Source organism: Prinia subflava, chromosome Z (assembly GCF_021018805.1).
Source record: "Prinia subflava isolate CZ2003 ecotype Zambia chromosome Z, Cam_Psub_1.2, whole genome shotgun sequence".
In the NCBI taxonomy this organism is placed as follows: Eukaryota; Metazoa; Chordata; class Aves; order Passeriformes; family Cisticolidae; genus Prinia; species Prinia subflava.
Window position 1 is genome coordinate 90,781,709 of NC_086283.1, and position 23,545 is coordinate 90,805,253.

The following is a 23,545-nucleotide window of genomic DNA, read 5'->3' on the forward strand; positions in this document are numbered from 1 at the left end:
TGGGATGCTGTGGGGCACAAAATTACAAAGAAGCAAAGAGGCACTAGGTGAATTCACAGAGGTTAAAAACCAGATCCTGGCAGTTTCAGAAACATCCCTAATTGTGATTTCCCACGTTTAGAAAGAACTGCTGGGAAACAGTCAATCCATAGCGCTTGTTACTTAAACTCGCCCATAACATCTGCTGCTGGGCACAGCTGCACAGTTTTTGGCTGGATGGACTTGAACTGAGTCAGGTCTTCATATGTTCAAAGCCAGTCTGTGTGCACAGTGTAACACTGCAAAATACATTAGTAATAACAGAGGTTAAAAAGTTCAGACATATTTGTAATGTTCCATCAGTTTCAGACTCTGCAATACTTTTGTGTGGCTATTTTGAATTTATCTGCCAAAACCTCACTCATGGAGTAAGGAGAACAAGGAGAAAAGCCTGCAAGATAGCCTCACTGAATTTAGTTTTCAGGGCACAGGATTTGCCTCTAACAAAATTATATACTCTGGGATAGTGGAGACTTGAACCTCTTAAATCAGCTGAAACCCCTTGCACAGAGTGTTTCAGGAAACATCATTTAGATTCCACCAAAATATCTTAGCCTCATACCTCTTCTTTTGTTTGGTCTGGCCATTTAGTTGTTGTCTTTCTTTTGTTCCTATGTTTGTGTTTGTTTTGTTTTCAATAAGGGAGCAGTGAGCAATAAAGAACACTTATATATCTAATAAACAAAGTATGAGGAGTTTATTTTTTTCTCTCTTTTAATTCTTTTCCCTTTAAATACACATGACATTTGTTTGGGTACTTCATCCCCACATCTCTCTTGAACTATTCCCTAGAAGGTCCAGCTGGCAGGCTGACTTGAGATGGTTACCTACAGGCAAGTTCAGACGTGAAGGGTTCTGCTCCCCCAGTTTTATGACAAAGTTGTAGACCATTCCCACAAGAGATCTGTTTTAGTATAAAGTACAGGTTATTTCAAAAGATTAGCCACAGAAGTAAAGAATCAAGACAAGAATCGCCAGACAACATAATAAAATATTTAATATTCATGCCCATGTAATGTGCAAAAATACATTAAACCCCAAGTATATAGTTTTGTTTATATTTTAAGGTGTGTATCATACAGCCTCAGAGGATCATATAGCATATTCTAGAAAAACCACTTCAGGCTACGTCTACACAAGTTAATTAAGTAGGGCCAACACACACTAAACAGGTACTGGCACATGATGGTACTGTTCTTATGTTAGCTGACAAATGGTGTTGTTCAGAACTACCATCACAGGCTGGGGAGCATTCCCCTTGGAAACTTTGCATGCAAACATGCTATTTTGATAGGAAGAAAAAGCAGCTGTGTGGCCACCAGCTATGCTCTACCAGGTGGCCTTAGGGCTAAGAAACTTTCCCTCTTTGCTCTTTATTGCACTTCATTATTTGTTTCAATTACAAATATTGCTCTGAAGCAGTAGGAGACTCTGAAACAAAGAATATCTCAAGGGCACTCACAAAATGTTCATGTCTGAGTGAAAGTTTTATTAAAAAGGTGTTATGATTATTGCAAATTGGATGGACTTAGAAGCTGCAGAATTTGTGTACTCTGGCTTCTGCTGTCCTCTTCTTCCCTTCTTGAATGAACCAAGCCAAAATACCCAGAATGACTACAGAAATTTTTCTGTAGTAGACCTTTTGCAACACCATTAGTCACAGTGCTATGCTGTAACAGTTATCAAGGCTACTTTTGTTTCATCTCCACTAGTTATTTTCTTTTCTAGTATCTAGATCTGAAGAAATTTATTCATAAGTTTATAGCATCTAGTTGGTTTTTGAAGAAATTTTGACTATATTGCATAAAATTAAACCTTGGACATATCTCCCTTATTGATATAATGTAGTTACAATAGCCTAGCCATGTAAGTGATGGCAACTAGAAAAATAAATGAGGGGACTTTGAAAATGAAATAAGTATTAACAAATTATCACCAGAACCCTAAAACTAGAAGAATCCAGTAAAAAGGAAACCTGCTTCAGTACAGATTGCAGAGCATGTTTATTTCTTGTATGTCTAAATTATTTCTCATAGAGCATGATCAGGGCCAGTTCCTACTCAAAACACAATTAAGAGTGGAGGAGAATAGATCAACAGATGATTGCAACATTAATTATTCAGAATTCTTCCTCAAAGCATTATGTTGAGAATTTGGGTCTTTATCCAATCATTATCTAATGAAAGCTTTTGCTTCTTCATCCTCTATAAAATAGTATTTGATTGCTTGAAATAGGCATCAGAGTTGAACATAAAAAGCCACAGCTGGAGCTGCTCCAACATACAGAGTGTTCAGTTACTGAAACCTTACACTTCCTCTTAGTTTGCATTCTACACCCTGAGCAGGAAACGTGGGATTTCACTTTGCTGTCTTGTCTCTTTAGATGGATTCACCCTCATGCCAATAGCAGATTCAGTGCCTTAAAGCACAAGTCAATGTCTCCTCTAATCTATTGCCAGAGCACAGAATGTCCAGATTATAATTAAGCTCTGACCACTCGGTATTTACTTTTATTACGCTAATACTGTGAGGCCCCAGTAAGATTGGAGCCAATTGTGTTATGGGCTGTGGGCACTTACAGTCACTGCCTGAAGGACCTCACAGAATAGAGTGAGAAAAAGAATTATTTCCCAGAGCAGCAAAAAGAGCCTTAATTTTATTGCTGTTCTCCTTGAGGCATTAACCCCAAGAGAGAAGAGGAATAAACCTGTCCCAAATGAGTCATCTGTGCAAATGAAAGCATAAAAATATCCTCTTATCTCCTGTTTTATCTTTCCCTTCCACATTGCTGCTTCTTTCCCAACCAGAATAATAACAGCATGAGAGTGAAGTCAGCCCTGGGCAGGGATGTTGTAGTGTCTGCAGCACCAGAAGCAGTGGAAGCAGGCAGGAGTCTCACTCCATGTGCTCTGGCTCCTGTAGTCAGAGCAAGCACTTGGCAAAGGTGAGGAGAAGGATTATATCTGTCAGAATAACTTTTATGGGACCCAACTCTTCCAGGAATTGTTTAAAATCCACATAATGCTTCTGCGTGTTAATGCCTGTATTGGGACATTTGCATTAGCAGATAAATGTGCAAGAACACATGTTTCCAGACATCTGCCTAGAGATCACATATCTGAGCAGTTTGCTGAATCTTGGTCTAAGGTCCATGAGGTCCTTGGGCTCCTGAAATGATTTCCAAGGTTTGTAATAAATTGTGCTGCCGAAGTGTACCATGGTTAAGCAATTCTTGCATGATAGAAACAATATGTGGTGTACTGCACTAAAACTAATCTGTGTTATTTTAACTTTCCAGCCTTCGGAAGCTTTCTGAAGGGAACACAGACATACAGAAGAATTTCATATATATAGATGCTGTGAAAAAAAATAAGAAAACTTTTGTGATGATGCCCCTAAATTATTAGCCTCCCAGTACAAGACAAGTGGATGATAAAATGCTGATCATTGTGCACTGTAGTAGTAAGAAGTGAGGAATAAGTGTTGTTTTTAAGGTAAAGGCAGTCTCTAGATCTCTACAGAGCCCTGGTCGAATTGCTTACATTCTTCCAGCTAGGTCCATGGTTTTTTAGTCATGCCAGAGGAGGAAGGACTCTGAATGTGCAAGGCCACAGGGTTAAATGGTGGTGGTGTCTTGTTTATCTTCAGGCACCAAACGTATTGCAGTATTGTCGAGTTTCCCCTCCTGGTGCACACACGGGATGGCAGGATTGTGTCAGAGTGTGAGTCAGCAAGGAGGTGGTGTGGGCTTTCAGGATCTTGTGCTTGAATGGGAATGCAAGCCATGAGCTAACCTACACCATGTGTCTTTCCCTTTTTTCAGGCGGGGAAAACAGTGGTCCTACACTGCAGGTAGGAACTGGGAAGATAAATGTCACAGAAATATCACAGACACTACTGTCATGTTTATAGATTCAGGGCACAGATTCAGCTTGTTCAGTTCTCTAACAATATTAATGTTATTATTATTATTAAAATTACTAAATTCACAGATTATAATCGATTATCAAGATACACACACACTGTACATACTCTGTATGACTAAAGCAATTAAGACACATAAAAATACCTTGAATTTAATAAAATAGGCAAATGGGGAGTATCCCATCCCAGACTCAGCAGCTGGCAGAGGGTATGTGCTGCAGTCATTTATTGTGAACTTGAAATTTATTTTGCTTAAGAGTCCATGAAGCTTGTGATAAATTAACTTATACTGGAGCAGCCACAGCAGACTGGCAGAAGTACTCAGGACTGAGCATGACTTTCATTTCTTAGTTACCTATACTCTTAAAAAATGTTATAACCATGAATTGATATAAATTCTGTGTTGTGTTTTACACTGTTTCTTGGCTTAATAAAAATGTAAGAGGAAAGCTATAGGAAGAAGTGCAACGGTGCCTGGTTAGAGCATATAAAGGCTGGTCTATAAAACATGTAACATAGTTAAAAAGGGACATGCAATGCATTTTTAAGATTATATCTGCCACGTATGTTCATAGTACAGCTTGTGTTCTATCAAGACATTTGTACTGTCTTTTTTTTGAAACGTATTAACTAGTTTTTATAAAATTAAACAAACAAAGAAACCAGTCCTGTTTAGAAATCAGGCATAATTTCCATACGGTCTTTGACTTTGTCACACGTAAAGACTACTGACAGAATTGGTTCTGTAAGGCTGTGATTAGGAAGACCTCTGATAGATTGTATCTTTCATGTAAGTCTGCTCCAAATGTGTTTTGGAAAAGAAGGAAGAACTCAGTTTCCCAATTCTCCTGTCTCCCATTCCAGTCCTTTTAGTGCTGGATGTGGGCATGACCTGTCTGCTTCCTGGCTGTGATTCAAGGGACAGTTAAGCAATGGACAGCTCTGGCTGTTCCTGCTCAACCACATCAGTGAGACACAAAGACTGGAGATACCCAGTTTTTTGCATTTCTCTTGTTCTCACCTGTGAGCTGGGCTCTGAGCACTCTCATGACCCTAGGGTTGACTGCAGACACTGGAGGGCTGGGTCCCAGACATTGTGAATACACCAAAGTGCTGATATCTAAAAGGCCCGTTAGGCATTGAAGACTTTGTGAATAAGACTCAGCTCTGGCATGTCACAGACCTGTCAGTCTTCATCTGAGAGCCTTCCTAGGTGTTACTCATCTTTGCTGACACTTGTTTGCTCAAATGCTCAATCCAATACAACACATGTAATTGTTTGCAAGATGGGAACCTTCCCATTTGTCTGCAGTCTGCTTTGAGGACAACCACATTGATTTTTCTTGCACTTTTTATGATTTGGAATACACTGTATTTAAATAAGGACTGGGGGGAAGGTAAGTAAGGCAGATGGAGAAAGAAAGACTGTGTGCACATGTGCATATCTGTATTTATCAGATTGAATAAACGTATTTTAATAGGTTGATAGGAGAAGGATAACTTTGTTTGGTGCTAGATTTTAATGTAAGAAAAAACCCCGAGGTGTTGCTAAGATTATGGCATTGGTTAGAGAGAGGAACCTTTTGCCATCAGCACTGTTCAGAGTCTGGCCTGAATCCTAAGGCTCCAGAGACAGACATGCAGCTCTGGAGACAGAAACAACTGTCAGTGGGAGAAGAGAAAGGAAGCAAAGGAAATGCAGAGGCACCTCCTGGCATGCTCAGTGCCTGCAGAGCTCATACGCGATTTTATCAGCACTGGTGTCTCGTCCTCTGAGAAACATTTTGAAACAGAACAGTGAAGGAGTACTGTACACACAATGGTGTGGAGTGAGAAGTGGGGGAGCTTCATCTGAAAGAGAAGTCAGTCAGTGCAACAGCAGAGGAGAAGGGCTCAGGCAGCTCTAATTTATCAGGAAATACGTGAAAATTACAGAAGTGTTTTAAATAATATTTCATGGCTGAAGAAAATACTGGATTGCTTTTTTTTTTTTTTTTTTTTTTTTTTTTTTTTTTTTTTTTTTTTTTTTTTTTAATTTTTGGACATAGGAAGAAAGGTGACAGAAATGGATTAGAGTATTCCAATATGAAGATCCTGGATACTCTAACTCAGCTTTGGCCCTTCAGGCTTTCTCAAATGACACGACAGGATATCTAGCACAAAAACATGCTGAGAAAGGTTCAGATTCCAGAAACACAGTGACTCATGCACTTCCAAAACAGTGTTATAACAAGCTGCTGTCCAGATTTCCTGCTGTATTACATGTAATGCACGTTCAGTGGTGCTGCTGGCACATTTCCCTCTGAGTCAGTACAGAACCACTGCCCTGATTCAGAGTTAGGCGACCACTGCGCAGCCGGTGCTTCTGTCATTGCAAACAGATGTGAAACAATGTCCCCATTCCTCAGGACCCTTTCACAGATGGCAGTCTAATTAATCTCTGACACAGTGACCATGTACAAAGATGGACACCTACCTTCTACATTTCTGTGCCCTTCCATCTGATTACAACAATGTTCAGTTGGATTAACATTCATCTCTGGGAAGATGGACTCCAAGTTAGGGAAAGAGGAGAGAGCATTACTTTATATGTTTTTGTTTCAGTACCTAATGCAATGGTATTATGTCTTAATGCCACATGTCTTTCCCATGGGGCCTCCTTGCACTGTGTGTTTGACAAGCTCTTACGAAGCACAGGAAGCCATGTGGAGAGGGGAAAAGGAAAGTCTCAGTGGAGAGAATGACAAGTACTTGCCTTAACCATACCTATATGAAGGGATTCAGTGATGCCAAGGAACAGTACAAGTGGTCCGCTCCACAAACCCTGGAGTAGTTCTCCTCTATGGTGATTTTCCTCTGTTCTGTTTTTTCTGTTCTGGGTGTTACTGCTGAAGAGAGGCCTTTCAGTCTTTGGGAAATTGTGACCTATACAGGCGTTTACAGCAGCTTGTAAATGAAGTAGAGGAAAGGGTAATGATAATAATGAACAATTAACAGCACTGAGCCTGGACTTAAATGATCATGGTTCTATCTGCTGAAAATGCAAAAAGAACCTTGAATGCTGTAACAGGGGTCTTCTCTAATCTTCAGATGCCATCAAAAATATAAAGGAAGAATAGCAAAAGCTGTGTTTTGTTTTACTTTCCTTTTAATGTACTGGTGGACCTCTTGAACAAATGACATCATGAGGCTCTTTGTGCCTTCCTAGTAAAACTTCTGCCTTCTGTAAGTGCTACTGTTTCATGTGGGAATCTGGAAATAAAAAATTCTATCCTAAAGGCAATTTATTTGAATTGATAGTCTGGCTTGAAAGAGTCAAGTTTGAATTTCTCCCAGAGCACATTACCTGTCTCCTGAAAAAGACTGAATTCTTCAAACGTTAGGTATTGCCTTCTGTATGCTCAAAAACCACCCTTGTAGATTTGCATTGAGGCAAGATGGTATTTGAATCTGGTGGAATGCTTTACATATTCATATTGCCTGAAGGCTGGAAACTTTTTATCACCAGCGGGGGGTACCAGAGATGACAGTAAAGATACAGTTCAGTCAATGGAAAAAGAGATAAAAGCAATTGTTGACACCCAAATTTTCTTCAAATGCTTCAGCCCCTCATCCTTCACCACTCCCAACCCCCCCCAAACCCCCCCCTTTCCTTCCCCCCCCCCCTTTTTTTTTTTTTTTTTTTTTTTTTTTTGCATGTGGAAGTCTAGATGTCTTTTGTGGAGATGTACTGATCTCAGGGTATGTTGTACTGGATCCCAGGGACAGCTCCAGTAAGTACAGTTTGATCCCTGAATGGCCTTCAGATGTAAATATGGAAAACATAATAGCTTTTCTTGGCTGTAACAAGACGAGTGACATGCCATGTCCTTGCAGCTCTGACTAAGGTAATTCCCTACAACATTTCCTACAGTATTTCCTTTTCTACAGCACTCTTACTGGGTAGGCTAGAATTCATTTTTTAGCAGTGATGGTTTCCACAGATCTTAACTTGGAGACACAACTCTCCCTCCAGGAACCTATCCTGAATGGCAGGGCATTAAAAATTAGACACAGTAGTGAAAAGGAACCTAAATCTGTTGTCTTTTTAAACCTAGATCTAAGGAGCCCAAGAGAACCACATGATAATCTGGTTTAGTCCTGTCTGGAATGATCCAGGTAACTTCTTACAACTGCTCACTTTTTCTTGCAATAACCTTTCTGTAACACCACTCTTAAAAATCTAGTATTAAATCAGACAGGCAAAGTTGTAAATAGAGATACTGAAAGATGGAGGGAGGACGTGGGGGGCTTTTATACTAGTCCTTAGTTTCTGTTTCTGCAGAAGCAGGATCCATAAGGTTTATTGATGTCTGGAGATCTCTGGGCGTGTGCAGACATACTCTGATGCACACAATAACTGGAAAAATTGCTGTTGCAGCCTTGGAAAAGATGACTTTTCTTCACAATTACAATTAATTTAAACAACAGCAAGACACAAACCTAAGATCACAGCTGAAAACGTTGAAAACAAGCAAAAAAATTAGGGATGCTCTATCTTGTGGGATATATTTCTGAGTCCTATTAAATAAAGAGTTACGCACTCACATTATGTAAGAATATTTGTGTACTTCATTACATGACATTAAAAAAACCCCACAGACTAATAACAAAACAGAGAATAATGCAACATGCAAATACCTTGGAAAGGAAAATAAATAAAATCTGTAGAATAAATAATGCTATAAAAAGTGGTAAAACTGTTGCCAGAGACCTTGTAGCTTTTTGCACAGGTTTACAACTGTGTTTGATCCTCCTTCTTTGGTTTCTCATGGGACCCTTGTCCAGCTTTGTCATTCTGTATTATGAGACTGACATCAGTCAGCTGGTTTGTAGCCAGTTGCACTAATAATAAACTGGCAAGGAGATCAGAAATTACTGGAACTATTTGGTCATCTTGAAACTAAAAATGAAGGACTACTCCAAAATTCTTGAAGGCAAAACTCCCCACTCTTAAATGCCTTTTCTATAATAACTGTTTCAAAGCATAAAAAGTCCACAAAGCTCAATTTTTTTTTCAGTTTATTTAGTGCTATGTTGGCCTTAAAAGTTGTAAGGAATTCCAGCCAACAGAATCTATCTTCTCCAAGAGGGATTCATTTAGTACTAGCAAATAAAAATACATACTATTGAAGGTCAAAACCTTTAAAGTTGTAGAAATAATTTATTAAGGAGAATGACTTTTTGTACCATGTTGCCTACAGCATTCTACCTAAGATACTCAGCTTGTCCTGTAAGGCTTACAGTCTAATTTGGAGCCATTAAGAGACTGGGCAGGCTTTTGCATCAGGTACACAGCACAGTGTGTGATGTATTTGCATGTTTCCTCTACTTGCAGGTTTTTTAAGAAATCCAGCTCTTCTTTGCTGAAGTCATTCCCTTACAGCTTTACAGTTCTAACCTCACTCCACAGGAGTACGTGGTGACTGGCTGACTGCTTTGAACATCTGGCCGATGAGAGCTTGGTGAAATTTGGGAGTATCTTACTAATGTTCTTGTGAAGATGGAAACACTGATACACTGTTTTTCTCTGTCTTTGCACCTCTAGGTTTTTGGGTGTAACTGCACAAGTCCTGAGGTAGCTTTTGCTAGCATGCTATCTTTCTGTTAATTTTCTATTATTTCTTCACCAGCTTTGGCGTGCTCAGTAAGGCATTCTATCCCCTTTGAAAGTCCCCACAGTGAGAACAGCAAAGCAGTCCACACAGTTACACCAATTTCAGTGGAGATAATCTATTTGGCAGCTGAGGGCACTCCTGTCAGGTGTGGGTGTCTGGGCCTGGACACAGCCTGGAGCAGCCACGGCTGTACCTGTGGTGGGTCCAGCTCAGCCCGCCCACGATGCTCCTGCCCCTCTACTGGCAGTGAGAAATGCCCCTCCTGCATTTGCTCAGGGCAGGACACAACATGAGCTCAGTATCCCTAGAGCTAGACCCAGGGCATTTCACTGCTCCTGAGGGCCAGGCTGCCGAGCTGACTGCCACCACAGACCGATCCTCTTGGTGGACTGGACATCAAGGGAGCAACTGTTCACAGCCCAGCACAGCAAACTTCATGGCCAAAGAGCTCCTCAGGGGTTCCAGCAACAGCAGGTGGGGTGCATGTTACTGTGCATGTTGTGTGTCAGGGGTGCCCTCTCCAGAACAGGTCAGCACCAGAATGTCTTTATCAGTGTTCCCAAAAGAGGCTCTTTCTGCCTGAGTTGTGTCTCTCTCTTCTGAGAGCCCTGATGGGCTACACAGCTGCCCATCCACCTGCTGAAGAACTGTCATCAGGAGTGCCAGAACGGGGACAGCTGGCACTGAGGGCAAGAAAAACTGGACTGGTAAGTCTAAAATGTAGCATGATATAATGAGCAAGTGGTGGGGCTGACAGAGAAGAAAACGACAGAAAATGGAGTTCTGAGTATTCCATGACTTCATATATACTTTGGCTAAACATTTTAAAATAAACGTGGTCAAAAATTCACAGCTTCTCCCCAGCTGTCTGTTGGCTTGAGGTTTGTGGCTCTAGTCAGTAAAGAAAGTAGTGAATCACATGGAAATTCACACAGCACTTAGAAGAGGAAAGATCTTTTAAAGCTCTGTGACCATTCCTTGCAAGTGTTTTTGAAGAGGACAGAGTGCCCTTAGTGGGTTTTTTGTTCCCCAGAAACACATGACAACCTCTACACACAACAGATTATTCACCAAATTTAGAAGTTCAGCTTGGTGCATACTTTCTGTGTGGCTCAAGTGCTATAAAATACTCCACAGAGAAATGCTACTGACAAATAACTAACATGCAAAGAACAAGTGCACAGGGGCCCACAATGCAAAGACACACAAATCCCAGAGTCTGAGTGATTTTGTACCCGAGGAATCAAAACAACAAACCAAGATTCACCCTGGAATGACATAGCAAGCTGAGAGTACTTCAAAGGTATATTCCTATATGAGTTATCACTGCATGCAAAAAACAAAACCAAACTAAACACCACCCTTACTCCCTCTCCATTAAAATAAATAAATAAATGAATGAATAAATAAATGTTTGCACTTCCTATTTATCCACTCTTGTCCTGTGTTTTACTTTGGTATTCATCATCCCAGCGAGGTTTTGAAAAAGTAAATTTACTATTTCACACTCAACAATACAGCATACAAACTGTGATGCATGCAACCTGCATCTGAGTAACAGCTGCTGAAGTATACCCAGATCCTTGCGTGGAAAGTGGAATCCTGCTGTTCCTGATGGAATCTTCCCTTAACTGCCAAAATCTTTTCAAAAGCAACTTCTCCAAGGGCTGAACCAGTGCCCACTGAAAGCAAAGGGAAAGATTCCTATTGATGGCAAGCATCCCAAGTAAGCCAGAGGTCTAGATTGCCCTTGCCAGAAAATTTTGTTTATGTGCATTTTGATGGCTTTTAAAGCTTCTCTTTTTGTAGTTGTCTTTCATATGGATCTTACCATGTGATTCTTTTCCAGACACTTGACATACTGGATAAAGAGAGGTTGATGTGTTTCTATCCCCAGTTCAACAGAGAACATAATTTTATCAAATTAATTTTTATGAGACCTGCTTTGGTCAGGGTGCATGGGGATGCATATGCAATATTCAGACATTCTGCTGTCCAATGGCCTGGTTTTCCCTGTATAAACACATGGGATGAAAGTAAAAGACTCAGTCATGTGTTAAAGAAAACTATGTGGTGCCCTCACAATAAAACCATAGAAGCCAGGTCTTTCACAAGTTTACTCTGTGGCTGAAATTTACTTGCAGTTTGTCCTCAAAGGTAAGTATAGATGTTCCAGTGCAGATGGGAATTGTGGAACAAAATGGGACAGTCTCCTAAGCTCTCAGGGAAGGTGTGGAAGCCTGTGGTCACGTACACTCTCCACTGATGCCACTAAATGGCAATTTACTACCAAGGTGCAAATCAGGTGAAAGGGGTTCACTGGGACATGAGTTATCTATGAAAACAGACAGGAAAGGAATGGAAAAACGTGCACCTCTAGGTAAGGGTTTATTTCTGGAGAAGATCTAGCCCATCATTTATTGCAATTGCTACAATGGGGTAGCTGGCTGCCTGCAGAAAGTAGTGTAAACACATGGACTCAGAGAGGAAAAACTGTCCCCTTCTGTTATGTTTTAACTAAACTTGTTTTCCTCTGTCAGAGTAGAAGCAGGAACAATTCATGCAGCTGCAACTCACATTTTCCATATTTTTATAGACCAAGCTTGTTTTAGGCCAAATCAGTTTGTTTAAAAAAATGCAACACCCTCCTGCCACTGCATTAAGAATAGCAAATATTGTTACATCTTTGATACCACAACTAATTTTTCAAAGAAATCACAATTAGCTGGAGATCTGCCTGTAGTTTACCCCTAACTTTGCACTCCTTTAGTATACAGTCTATCAAGAGGACAGACACCACAACACTTGAACCTGAGCCAACTCTGTAAAAATAGGGAGCTGGTGGCATCATAAATGCTGAAATTATTTCAAAGGCTTAATAAATCTAGTCTTAGGCACACCAGTAAAGAGTGATCTGCTCATGGCAAGTTTCATAGAGGCAGGATATGATCTCTTGCCTATTGTTGTGAACCTGGCTTACCCTAAATAGCAGCTATATTTCCATAACAGAGGACTTCAGTCATGCAAATCCTCCCCCTCAGGCCCAAGGACGGCAGACAGAGTAGGTGAGATTCAGCCTTCCTTTAGCAAAGAGTGTTACACCTCTAGGAGAAGAAATGCAGAACAACCAGGAGCTCTTCCAAATTCCAAACACACAAAGCCAGTACAAACTGTTCCTGGAAATCATCCTCACTGTCTCTGCCACTCTCTACCAGCCCTTGAACTCTTATGCTGAAAGGTAAAGGGATGTACAAGAGTTTCCTGATGCTAATTTGGGCTCTTATTATTAAAAATAAAAAAAATTAAAAATAAAAATAAAAATTAAAAAAATAAAAATAAAAATTTAAAAAAAAAGAGAGAGAAAAAAGGTATTCACTGAAAAGATAAATAAAAAACCAGCAAACATCTCTTCCCATGATGGGCCTGTAATTTAGATACTCTGTGGTAATTTTGCAAATCAATCTTCTTTTGCTCTAAGAGAAGAAGCCAGATGGGCAGTGAGGACAATGTCTCTCTTTGGTGTGTCATTGGGTATCTAGCCTGGTACTCAAAGGTGTAGGCATTTCTCCTCCCCTCCTATTGCAGCTGAATGACTTTGCTGTGTTGATTTGAAACGACCTGACTAATCTCAACTTCCTCTAACAGTTTAATGAAATGTCAGAAGTTAACAAGCTTCACAGAATTGAAAAAAAGGCCATTCAAACAATGATGAAAAGAAACACATGGACAGCAGTTTTTAAACAGTTTTTGGACTATTGGAAATAATTCAATGAGCTTTAGCCAAACTGCAGTACAAATATACTGAGATGCGACCTAAAAAAAGTTCCATTTTTCATCTGGACTGTTTAATCTATTTCATGATTACAAAAAGAAGGTATATAAGAAAAGCCATAATTAGGTAAGTTTAAAAAAAATAAAAAAGAAGGACGATACCCTTCCTGCCCCTCTTGGATCATCTGGTGTTTGGAAATACAAACCACAGAGCAACAGTTACATAGCACTGGTTCCATCATCTGAAATTACAGGAGGCAGAGGTAGCAATGATCTGGCAAGTTGAGTCCTGCTCCTTTCCAAGAGTTTAACGGTGTTCTCAAGTGCAAAGGAATTGAGTACACTGGTCATGGTTCCAATCTCACAGAATACCAACTCAGAGCAAAAAGCTTACACTGTACTCCCTCAGTAAGCATGGTACAACGAGCTAAACCAAACACACCAGTGCTTTGTCTATCATTAGTATTTTACTTGCTATTAAGAAGTTATTGAAAACTCCACTAAAATAGCGTATTTTTTACTGAAGACAGCTCCCAGATTTTGTGACCTGCCCACAGGAATTAATTTTTGCTTCCAGCTGAAGGAAAGACAGACACTGTTTTGCTGGCAGCAGTACCAGTTATTGCCCAGCACTAATCCTTTTCCCATTATTAATTTTTCCTCAGGTAGGTATCTTCTTATCTGCTATAAAGGTGACAGATGTTTAGTGCAATTGTCCTCTGAAGCACAGCATCCTAAGGCAAGAACACACTCTCCAGAGGCTACCATCTCTCTCACTTCCCTCACTACCATTTCACTGCAGCACCTGGAGATTGCAGCATCAGTCTGGCTCCTGTACACTGGAGTCTCTAGGACTTCCCACAGTGCAGACTGAATATCCCAGCTTTGACTGTCTCAGTGTTCCAGGAAGTCTCTCCTCCTTCCCATCGCAGCCCCAGCTGTGGTGTAACTCAGTCCCACTGCTGCTGCCTCTCAGCTGTCTGGACATCCAGGGATGGATGGATATAAACTTTGTTTAGTAAACTCTACGGAAGAGTTTAATCAGCCTTAGGGCTGCCTACATGTCCTTGCATGTTCATTAACACTTCCCTGGAGTTGAGCACTCAAAGTTGGGATACGCCAGGTTAGACCAATAATGGGGAACCAACTCCTCTGGCAACCTTTAGACTCACAAGCTGACCCTCCATGGAATAAAAGGTTCCATGAGCATGTAAACAGAAGAAAACCCTTGTGCAGAAGCCTGGTGGAGAAGGGAGCAGCCTGGAGGCTGGGGAGGAAAGCTATCAACATGACAAAGAGTTCAGTGTCGCAACCAAATACCATTATATTCACATATTTTTGCATGAGGCCTTGGAAAGGCATCTAAGAAAACAGGCAATGTTACATAAAATATCTTCCCTGAGACCCTCTCTTTACATGATGCAAAGTTTCAATCCCAAATGCTCATATTTGCTGTACAGGTCATTTGAGCTACACGATTTAATACATTAGCATTACATTGCCAATCCAGACAGAACAGGAAAAAATTATTTGTGCGAACAGATGCAGCTGTGAGAGACTGGAAGAACAAAGGAAAACTGAGAGCCATTAAGCATAGGAGAAATTATGAAGACCACTAGAAGCTGAAAGAAAGAATCTGGGCCACAACAACATTACAAAATGATGCTAGGCCATCACAGAGAAGGTAATGAGATTAGTACAAGCATTTAGGGAAGGCAGTTCCTCCTCCTGTAGTGAGAGAAAACAGACTTACAAGCCATATCATCTGTCTTTGTCTTTAGAAAACACAACTAATTCTGTTCTTCACAATGTTCCACTAAAAAACTAATCCTTTGGCATCAGTGCTCAAAGCATGTAATAACCTAGAGACGTGTCCACAAATTCACCACACAGGCATGTCCACAACTGCTCTTGGAGCTTCCTGGGAATTCCCCTGGATACTTATGCTTTGGCAATGTCTGAAAGTCATGCTGCGTTAACGCCTTATGTATCCTGAGATCTGGATTTTAGCATGATGGTATCTGCACGGAGGATTGACTGCAGCTGCTCAAACCTCATGGAACAAAAATTTCAGTTTGCATCACTGAGTTATCACGTAATATGGAGGGCTGGATTGTCAGAGCACAATGAGTTAGGGATGGTGCCAAACACAGAGCCTGGCACTGTTAGGAAGAAAGCCTTTGATTCTTAGTCAATGCCCAGAGCGGAAAATGTTTCAACTCACAGCTTACTTCAGCGAAGTTCAAGTCTAAAGACAGAATTCAGGTAATTCAGACAGTGAGAAGGTAATAAATGACACTTCACAATACACCACTGGGTCAATATATTACTTTCTTTGCTTTGCTAAACCACACGATGATCTCCTGGAACACAGAACCTAAGGACCTGAAATTAGCTAGCCATCACTGCAGATGAAGTGTGTGTTTGTAAAAACTGCATTTTGTACTTGCACAAGAAAAGATGCTGCAATCTACCTCTGGTCTTTAGGGCATTTAAGTTGCCACTTATATTTTCAGATATTATTTAACTTAGGATGCTGAGAAAGAAGAGAATCCCTTAAAATGCCAATCTACTTGCCCACTCCTGACTTGCTTCTTATACTTGTGAAAATCTCAACTGCACGTAGCAAAATTAAAAAATACTTTCTTATAAGAAAATGTGCTTCAGGAGATGGCAGTGTAATGAAATATTTGCTATCACTCTGATGCTTACCAGTTTGTAATGCACATCAAAGCTTTTTTAAAGGCTTGTGTAAATAAACAGTGCAGCAAGAATCTATCTCTTTAACACAGAGCTAAAACAATCTTTTATAAATGTTCTGAATAATTTCCTTCTAAATTTTAACTCAGTCATTGTACATTGCACAGCTGAAAAAAGAGGACACTTCACCAAGAATTCTTTCTTAGGAACTTCTGTTGAGTACTAGATCCTAACAGAATTTAATTCTGCTAAAATCAATGGGTATTTTACTATCAGTTTCAATGACAAGGACATAAATAATGGAATCATATACAAATAGAATATGGAAAGATCGAATCAACTTGCACTCACCTGCACTCACCAGGGTTTGTACCTAAATTAAGCACTGAACCTATAATAAATAAGCACAAGAGCTTAATATGAATAAGTCAACAGTGCTAGGAAATCTGTATCTTTTGTCCCTTCCTTTAGATTTTCAACCACTTCTCTTGTAAGAGTCTGTACAGGAGAAAATGACCAGGATGGTTCTCTCTAATACACAACAGATGATGGATGTATTCTCCAATTCTGATTTAAAGGCACAGAAAGTTTCACAAGAAAAGAACAATCGGAAACAATCATTGTATTCTGCAGATAGTATTCCAAATCCATGTAATCTTGTATTTCATACAAATCAAAGGGTATTTAGGAAAGAGAGTGTCCTTTACACAGTGTGAGGAGCCAAAGTAAAACAAATGGATTTACTAAAAAAAAATCACATAATTTCCCAAGAAAGCATGGTAATAACCTAGGTTATGTTTTTTGCTGTCTTTCTGGTGAAAATATGAACTCTTACCCTGCAACGTAACTATCTTTCCCAACTCCTACTTCACAAACATTGCACCACTCCAACTTTTTCCTCTTTTACTTACTTTGGAATTTGGTATTGTTCAGAGTTCTCTTCCAGTTATTCCACATCTTTTGATTATTTTAATGCACCGAAATTCTGCACAAAGAGGAGCTCCTACTCTCTCTCCAACCACAAAAATGACATTCCAGTAGTGTCTGGCAACGTAATTGCTGCATGTTTTGGGTTAAGACACAGGGTTACAGCAGGTAGATGAAGGAAGGTGTTTATGTGCTTATGCATGTACACCCTCTTACTTTGTAAACAAAAAGTTAAAAAAACACAACCCCATAACAAAATCTTCCCAGATTCTTCCAGCTTCTGTTAAAAATTATTAAAAACTTAAATTTTTTTACTTCCTCCATGATTTTGAAGACTGCTGGCTTTGTCTCTCTGCTCACATGTCTGGAGTAACATAGTGGGGAAGTGAGAGACCATGAGAGGGAAACCCTACAGGGCAGGCCTGTGATGAACAAATGCTGTGTACACCATGCATCCATAAAAAACACATGCAACTTCTGACAAGACAACTTTGCAGCACATAACAGCCCAGTAACAGAGTTGAACTGAGGTCAAGCCTGGAATACTAATTTTAATTGTCTTGTTCTAATTTTTTTATCCTCCTGGCTTTTTTTTATTGTCAGATCACAAATAACTTGTGTACATATTGGTTCTGAATAAAACACTGAAACATGAGTTTATTGTTTCTCTTTGTTGGAATTTCCTAGAGGAAAAATATTGCCAAAACAATTTAATAGTGTATTCAAAATTAAGAGTGCATTTTGACCCAAGTGACTATAAATTAACCTAAAAAAAAGAGGAAAGACAATAAATTCTTCATTTTCCAAACAAATCAGGAAAATAACTGCAACAAAAGAGCTTTTCAAAGAGTCACTGAACAATATTGAGAAAGCACGTCTGGTAATCAAGGTAAGAACAGTTCATTTGGAGGAAGACTTCCACAGCTTGAGGCTGGAAGCTTTGTGTTTGGAGAAATGTGCTGTAAAAAATTAAAACATTTGAGCTTCGTTAATTTTTGATGTATCTTCAGCAAAACCAGGAGAACTGTGTCACTCAAATCTGAACCATTTCACTTCTGTTTTCAGTGTTTTTCACTTGTGTTTTCAGAGAAGCAAGACGTGTGTCCCATAAAGCACCTGAACGATGTGTTCTGAATTGGTTTCAAAGGTGTAGCTTTTCCCAAGATCCTCACAAGGAGGACGGTTCTCATGCCCCACAGTGTTGCTCAAGGCTGTTGCCAAATTTCGCAGTACCACTTGTGACAGCCACGGGAGAAGGGGGAGTTTTCACAATAGGAATTGTGCAATCAGATTAGCCAGTCCAAGGAGGATTATAAAGATGTGAATGATCAGTGCAGGCCACGTCAGCTGCCCAGCACGGTGCAGGGAGATCATGTAGATGAGTGAGGGATACACGAATACAAAGGCCAGACCACATGTTGCTCCGGAGTATCTGAGGAAAGGGAGGGAAGAGGGAAAGAAAAAAGGAAAAGAAAGAATGGTTTGCATTTATTCTTATTTCTTGTTGTCATTTCCCCCTGCCAAACCATCTGGATGAATACTGACCATCTGCAATTGCTAAACATCAATTTCTGTTCCTTGCTGACCTCTGCCTCCTTCACTAGCATTTAATTATCACTCTGTGTTGCTCAGCTTACTTGTACCTGCACTCCGACATGGCTCTGTCCTTTCAGTCACACCCTTGATGTTGTTGGGGACCAAATCCCTTACTTAGACTTGATGTTTCTGCTTTCTTTGGGGAAATTTGTCAACATGCAACAGAAAGAGACTGGATAGTGCATCCTCTGTTACACATCCTTTACTGTCAGAACTGCAAACCTCATTGTACCCCAGACATCTGAGAACACATTATAAAGCATTTAAATATAGAAATATTCCTGAATCTGCAACTCTTATATTAATTTATTTAATGAGCTTCCAGCAAATCATTCCCCAGATCTAAAAGGAACAACATGCCCTTCTGGTAACACAATCAACCACAGCAAGGGAAACATTTAACTGTTCTTTTTTCTAACCTCTCCCTTGCTTAACAAAAATGTTCTCATTATTTTCACCTACTAAGCAGCCAAATGTTATTAAGTAACAACATATTTTGTTTCATATATTTGAACATTCCTTTCAGAGGAAAGATCAGTCTAACTTGCAAACAAACAAGTTAGACTGTATAAAGACAATTTATCTGCTGGAAACCTACTGTTCAACATGTTTGGCTACTATGCACAATACAGACACATAAGAAGAGAAAAGCACCAGTTTGCAAATAGATACGTATTGCACAGTGTGTAACCAAATTAGCCATCAGGAAGAAATTCTTTCCTGTCAGGGTGCTGAGACATTGAACAGGTTGCCCAGAAAAGCTGTGGATGCCTTGTCCCTGGACATGTTCAAGGCTGGGAAGGACGGGGCTCTGAGAAACCTGGTCTAGTGGAAGGTGCTCCTCGCCCAAGGCAGGAGGTCGGAGCTAGATGATCTTCAAGGTCCCTGCCAACCTTCAGGTTCATTCTATCATTCTCAGAGTATGATGACTATTAACTAGACTATTACTGGAATACAAAAAATTTTACAACGAGAGACAGAAGAAAAAGAGGAAATGGGTAAAACCCTCAAAGATCAGCCACTGAGCAAAAAAGTAAGTTATTCTGCTACTTTGGTCAGACCCAAACCTGTCATTTTGGTTTTATAATTGCAGATTTCTGTATTTTTAAACACTTCCCTCTCTTGGTTGCTTTAGGAAAGATGCAAACAAAGAATAAATGACAATGCATAGAAATATGTTGATGTCAAACAGTAAAATAAGACTCCTTATTATTTCCTCTAATATTTTCTAATTATAGAAATCCTTTCATCAAGATAGTAAATTTATGATGTCATATAGAGGCACAACTTTGATGCCACTTTTCCCCTTAAAGTTACTTGCTTTCCTGGATTTTTATTATGGACCTTCCAACCAGGTTCAAATGGTCCTAATACCAAACAGAAACTTGAGAGAAGAACACAGTAACAAAGCAACTTTTCTTCTGGCACCATATTCTTTTACAAGTACAGTTACAAAGTCCTCAGATACAGCTCCAATAAAACTCAACCACCTCAGACACAGAGGCACAATAACAGATGTCAGAACTTTGTGAGCTGATTGTTTACACACCAAATCATTATTTACAACTTAAGAAGGCATAAGCTTCACAAAATGTAAAGGTACAATTATTAGTACAATTATATCCTTTTCAGCATCAAGACACAAATACAGTACACCACAGGGAAGCTCACTGCAAGCAACACTCACCTTATGATACCTCCTATATTTGGATAAAATCTTGCCATTGCTACTCCAGCTCCTACAATGGCTAGGTTCAAGATAAGCACATGGAAAAGGCTATGGGAAAGTGAGAAAAGAGGGTTAAAATCTGTTATATTCATTACAAAACACCACCACTGTCCTTTATTTACTCTAACATTTAACTGGTACATGGATGGTGTTTTCATTTGCATGAAATGATATTGCTCACTCTATTAAAGCTAATTAATTTCACAGCAAACATGTCATCTACTGATATTCAGAGTGCCAATTTCTAAGTATCTAGTATTTTGACTCAAAATATTCTTAAGGAATAAGAATGTGTAATTGGCAATTCTTACAAAAAGCATCATACTGAGGGGTACTCAGCACTCAAGTACTTCAGATGGATATTCAAATACCAAAGAAACAATACCATAAACTTAATGCTCACAGAAAGAATTAGCTTGTTCACAGAATGATCTGAATTGCTCAAAGTGAACTAATGGAAACCAGAAGAAAGGCGAAGATGCATCAAGTGGAAAACATTACAAATGCTGTTAGGGGGAAATCCTTAAGATTTGCACTCTACTGCATTTTGATAGAGGACAAACATTTAGAATGTTGGATGTCTTACCATATAAGAACTGTAATAAACTTCCTTGCTCCTGCCTTATTTATGCTGATTTTTTTTTTTGCTGAATTTGTTTTTACAAATAATTTTCTGTTGCTTTCCTTTTGCATTAAGGATGAGAAAACCAGCAATTTTTCTGTTCTGCAAAACCAGCTTTTACTGCATGAGACAAATTCAGTGCAGCTATGCACAGAGCTGAGACTCAGGAAAGTATCACTTTTCTTTCGAGAATATGAGATGTTGGCATATTTTAGCATAAGGTAAAGTCAGGAAATATAATAAAAGCTTGTGATATTTTGGTCACACAGCTGTTTCTATGAAAGGAATAAAGAGTTCTCACAGAGGAAACATACATACACTTACAGGTTTTGTTTATTCTTCTGAAGGATATGATTTCCTAAAATATACAAAACCTGTAAGCCAAGGCTAATTTTTTCTTCACTGTAGAAAGTATGTGTATTATGGAGCATGTAACTAACTAACAAACTTCTTAAAAGTGACAGCTTCCATGGCCGTGACTGAAAGGCTGCCTGCCAGTTTCCAAGTTAGGAAGAAAGGTTAGAGACATAGAACAGTCTCATTAAAGTTCAGGGAAATGAAGGCAATTAAAACACAAAGGAATAATTTAAGCTATGAACTGTTTTTAACCTTCAGTCTTTAAAACTGATTTCAAAAAGACAGAAAAAATATATTTAATTTTGTACATGACATTTTAACAGTGGTACAAGGGAGAGATGGATGATTGCAGAGAGACTACAACAGCTGTTCAACTTTTTAACAAAACTTAATTGGATATAAGTCTGGTAAGACCCTGTGAACAAAAAATAAAATCCCAAGAATCAGATTTCTTAGGGACCAAATATGTACACTTTCTCTAATACTGCTAAGGAAAGCCAGTTAAATAACCTGTTCACAAAAAGGTGTCTGCCATTAAAAAACAGTTCCTCTTTCCCTACACATGGCAGATCATGGATCTTACTATCACACAACTGAAGCAGAAAACTTATGGACACAGAAAATGACAGCACTTCTTCCATTCTTTTTTTGCTGAGACTATTTTTTTAGCAAGAGGGACTAAAACCAGTGCAGGCTTACCAATTCAAAAATGTTTTGCAAATTTCTGTCAGTTTGGAGTATTGTAGCAGAAAACCTGAAAAATCTCTGAAGTATTTTATTCTGGGATTCTTTGAAGATTTTGTTGCTCAAAGCTATTATTTAAAAAAAATTAATTCTAGAGTCTTTTAAATTTTGAAAGGAAATAGGGGTGTCTATGTTTGATGTGAAATGAAACATTTTTCAATTTCTTGAGCTGGGAAAGGATTATTGGGTTGAGGAGGGGGACAACAATGTGTTCTGGCTCAGCTGGAAACAATGGCCCTCAAATGTTGAAGCCTCCAAAGCAACTCAGTACTTGTAAAGTAGCACTTTGCAGTTTTGATTGTTAAAATTAATCAGATTCCTCATGAACAACACCAAAATCAGAAAGTCTGAAAAGGCTTTGCATCTATCTGTTTCAACGTGAAAGATTACACTGCATTCCTCCCCTGGAGGAATGTCCTTGCTCCCTTCTCTACCTTTTGAAACAGCCTGAGTTGTAACCATGACATTGGACAACAGGTATTTAACCTGCAAACCCTTCCTTTTACCTAGGCAGATAGCCACAGCTCAGCTCGGCTCATCTCCAGGATGGGGAAAAAAATCTCCATCTTGATGGAGAGAAATGCATTACCATTTAGGAAAAAAGCACTACCCTTCCAAATAAAGTAAAATCTGTTACCTAGGGCTACTAGTAGCTACATTATTTGAGACAGTAGTTTTCCTAAGACTCTAGAGTTCCATGCAGGTGTGTTCCAGACAGGACAATAATTTCTCATAGCCCATGACATTTTAACAAGTTCTGAATTGCTCAGGTTTAGCCTGGCACTGGTTTACAGCACAATTAATGCTCACCACACATTGCAAAAGGACAGTCAGGAAATAAGCATTTGGAGGCAGGGGTCATAACCATACCACCGCACTTACTACAACTATACGAAGAAAAGTATTTAGAGGACGTTAGAGATTAGAAAAGATTTAGCCTGGTTTTGCTTAATCACCCTGGTCACACAGAGGTTTTTTTCTAAGTGGTGTAACTTTCCTCCTCACGGTCAATGGCAGCAGAGTTGGATCCTGGACTGTCACGCCAGGGCTGGACTCTCTGCCTGGTTAGAGATACTGCTCTGAGGCACAGGCTGGTTGCCTGAAGGGGGCTGTAATTCACAAAGCAGGCATACCCACAGCAAGTCTTTTATATTCTGTCCTCAGTCTCCATACTCTCAGCTGGGCAGATGAAGATTCTAGCTCTTTTCTACAAAGCAAATCACTGCTCACCTGCAAAAATCCTGCAGTCCCATAAAAATGACAATGGAGGAAAAATAAATTGAAACAAAATGCAAGTTTTCTTCTATGTCTTGCTTTTTTCTCTCCTGGCAGGGTTAACCTTTCAGATTGACAGAGTGGAGAAACAACCTTGTATGCCAGATCTTTAAAAGGCTTGCTTCATCAAGTTCTCTCCTGTGGAAGTGGTAGCCACACTTAAGTCACTCAACAGCAGTGACCATATATATCTAATTAAGTTTG

At 39.5% G+C, this 23,545-nt stretch overlaps 1 protein-coding gene across 4 annotated transcripts in view; it reads right to left on the reverse strand.

Annotated features, from left to right (window-relative positions):
* Window positions 1–16,692: 16,692 nt before the first annotated feature.
* The window catches only part of SLC38A9 (solute carrier family 38 member 9), a 47,838-nt gene continuing 40,985 nt past the window's right edge, over window positions 16,693–23,545 (reverse strand). For all 4 annotated transcript variants that reach the window (XM_063422975.1, XM_063422976.1, XM_063422977.1 and 1 more), the window contains 2 exons: window positions 20,302–20,391; window positions 16,693–18,450 (listed from right to left, as the gene is read on the reverse strand). In XM_063422975.1, the coding sequence (XP_063279045.1) occupies window positions 18,285–18,450; window positions 20,302–20,391 (256 nt within the window). In that variant the 3' untranslated portion in view covers window positions 16,693–18,284. The remainder of the gene's footprint in view (window positions 18,451–20,301; window positions 20,392–23,545) is intronic.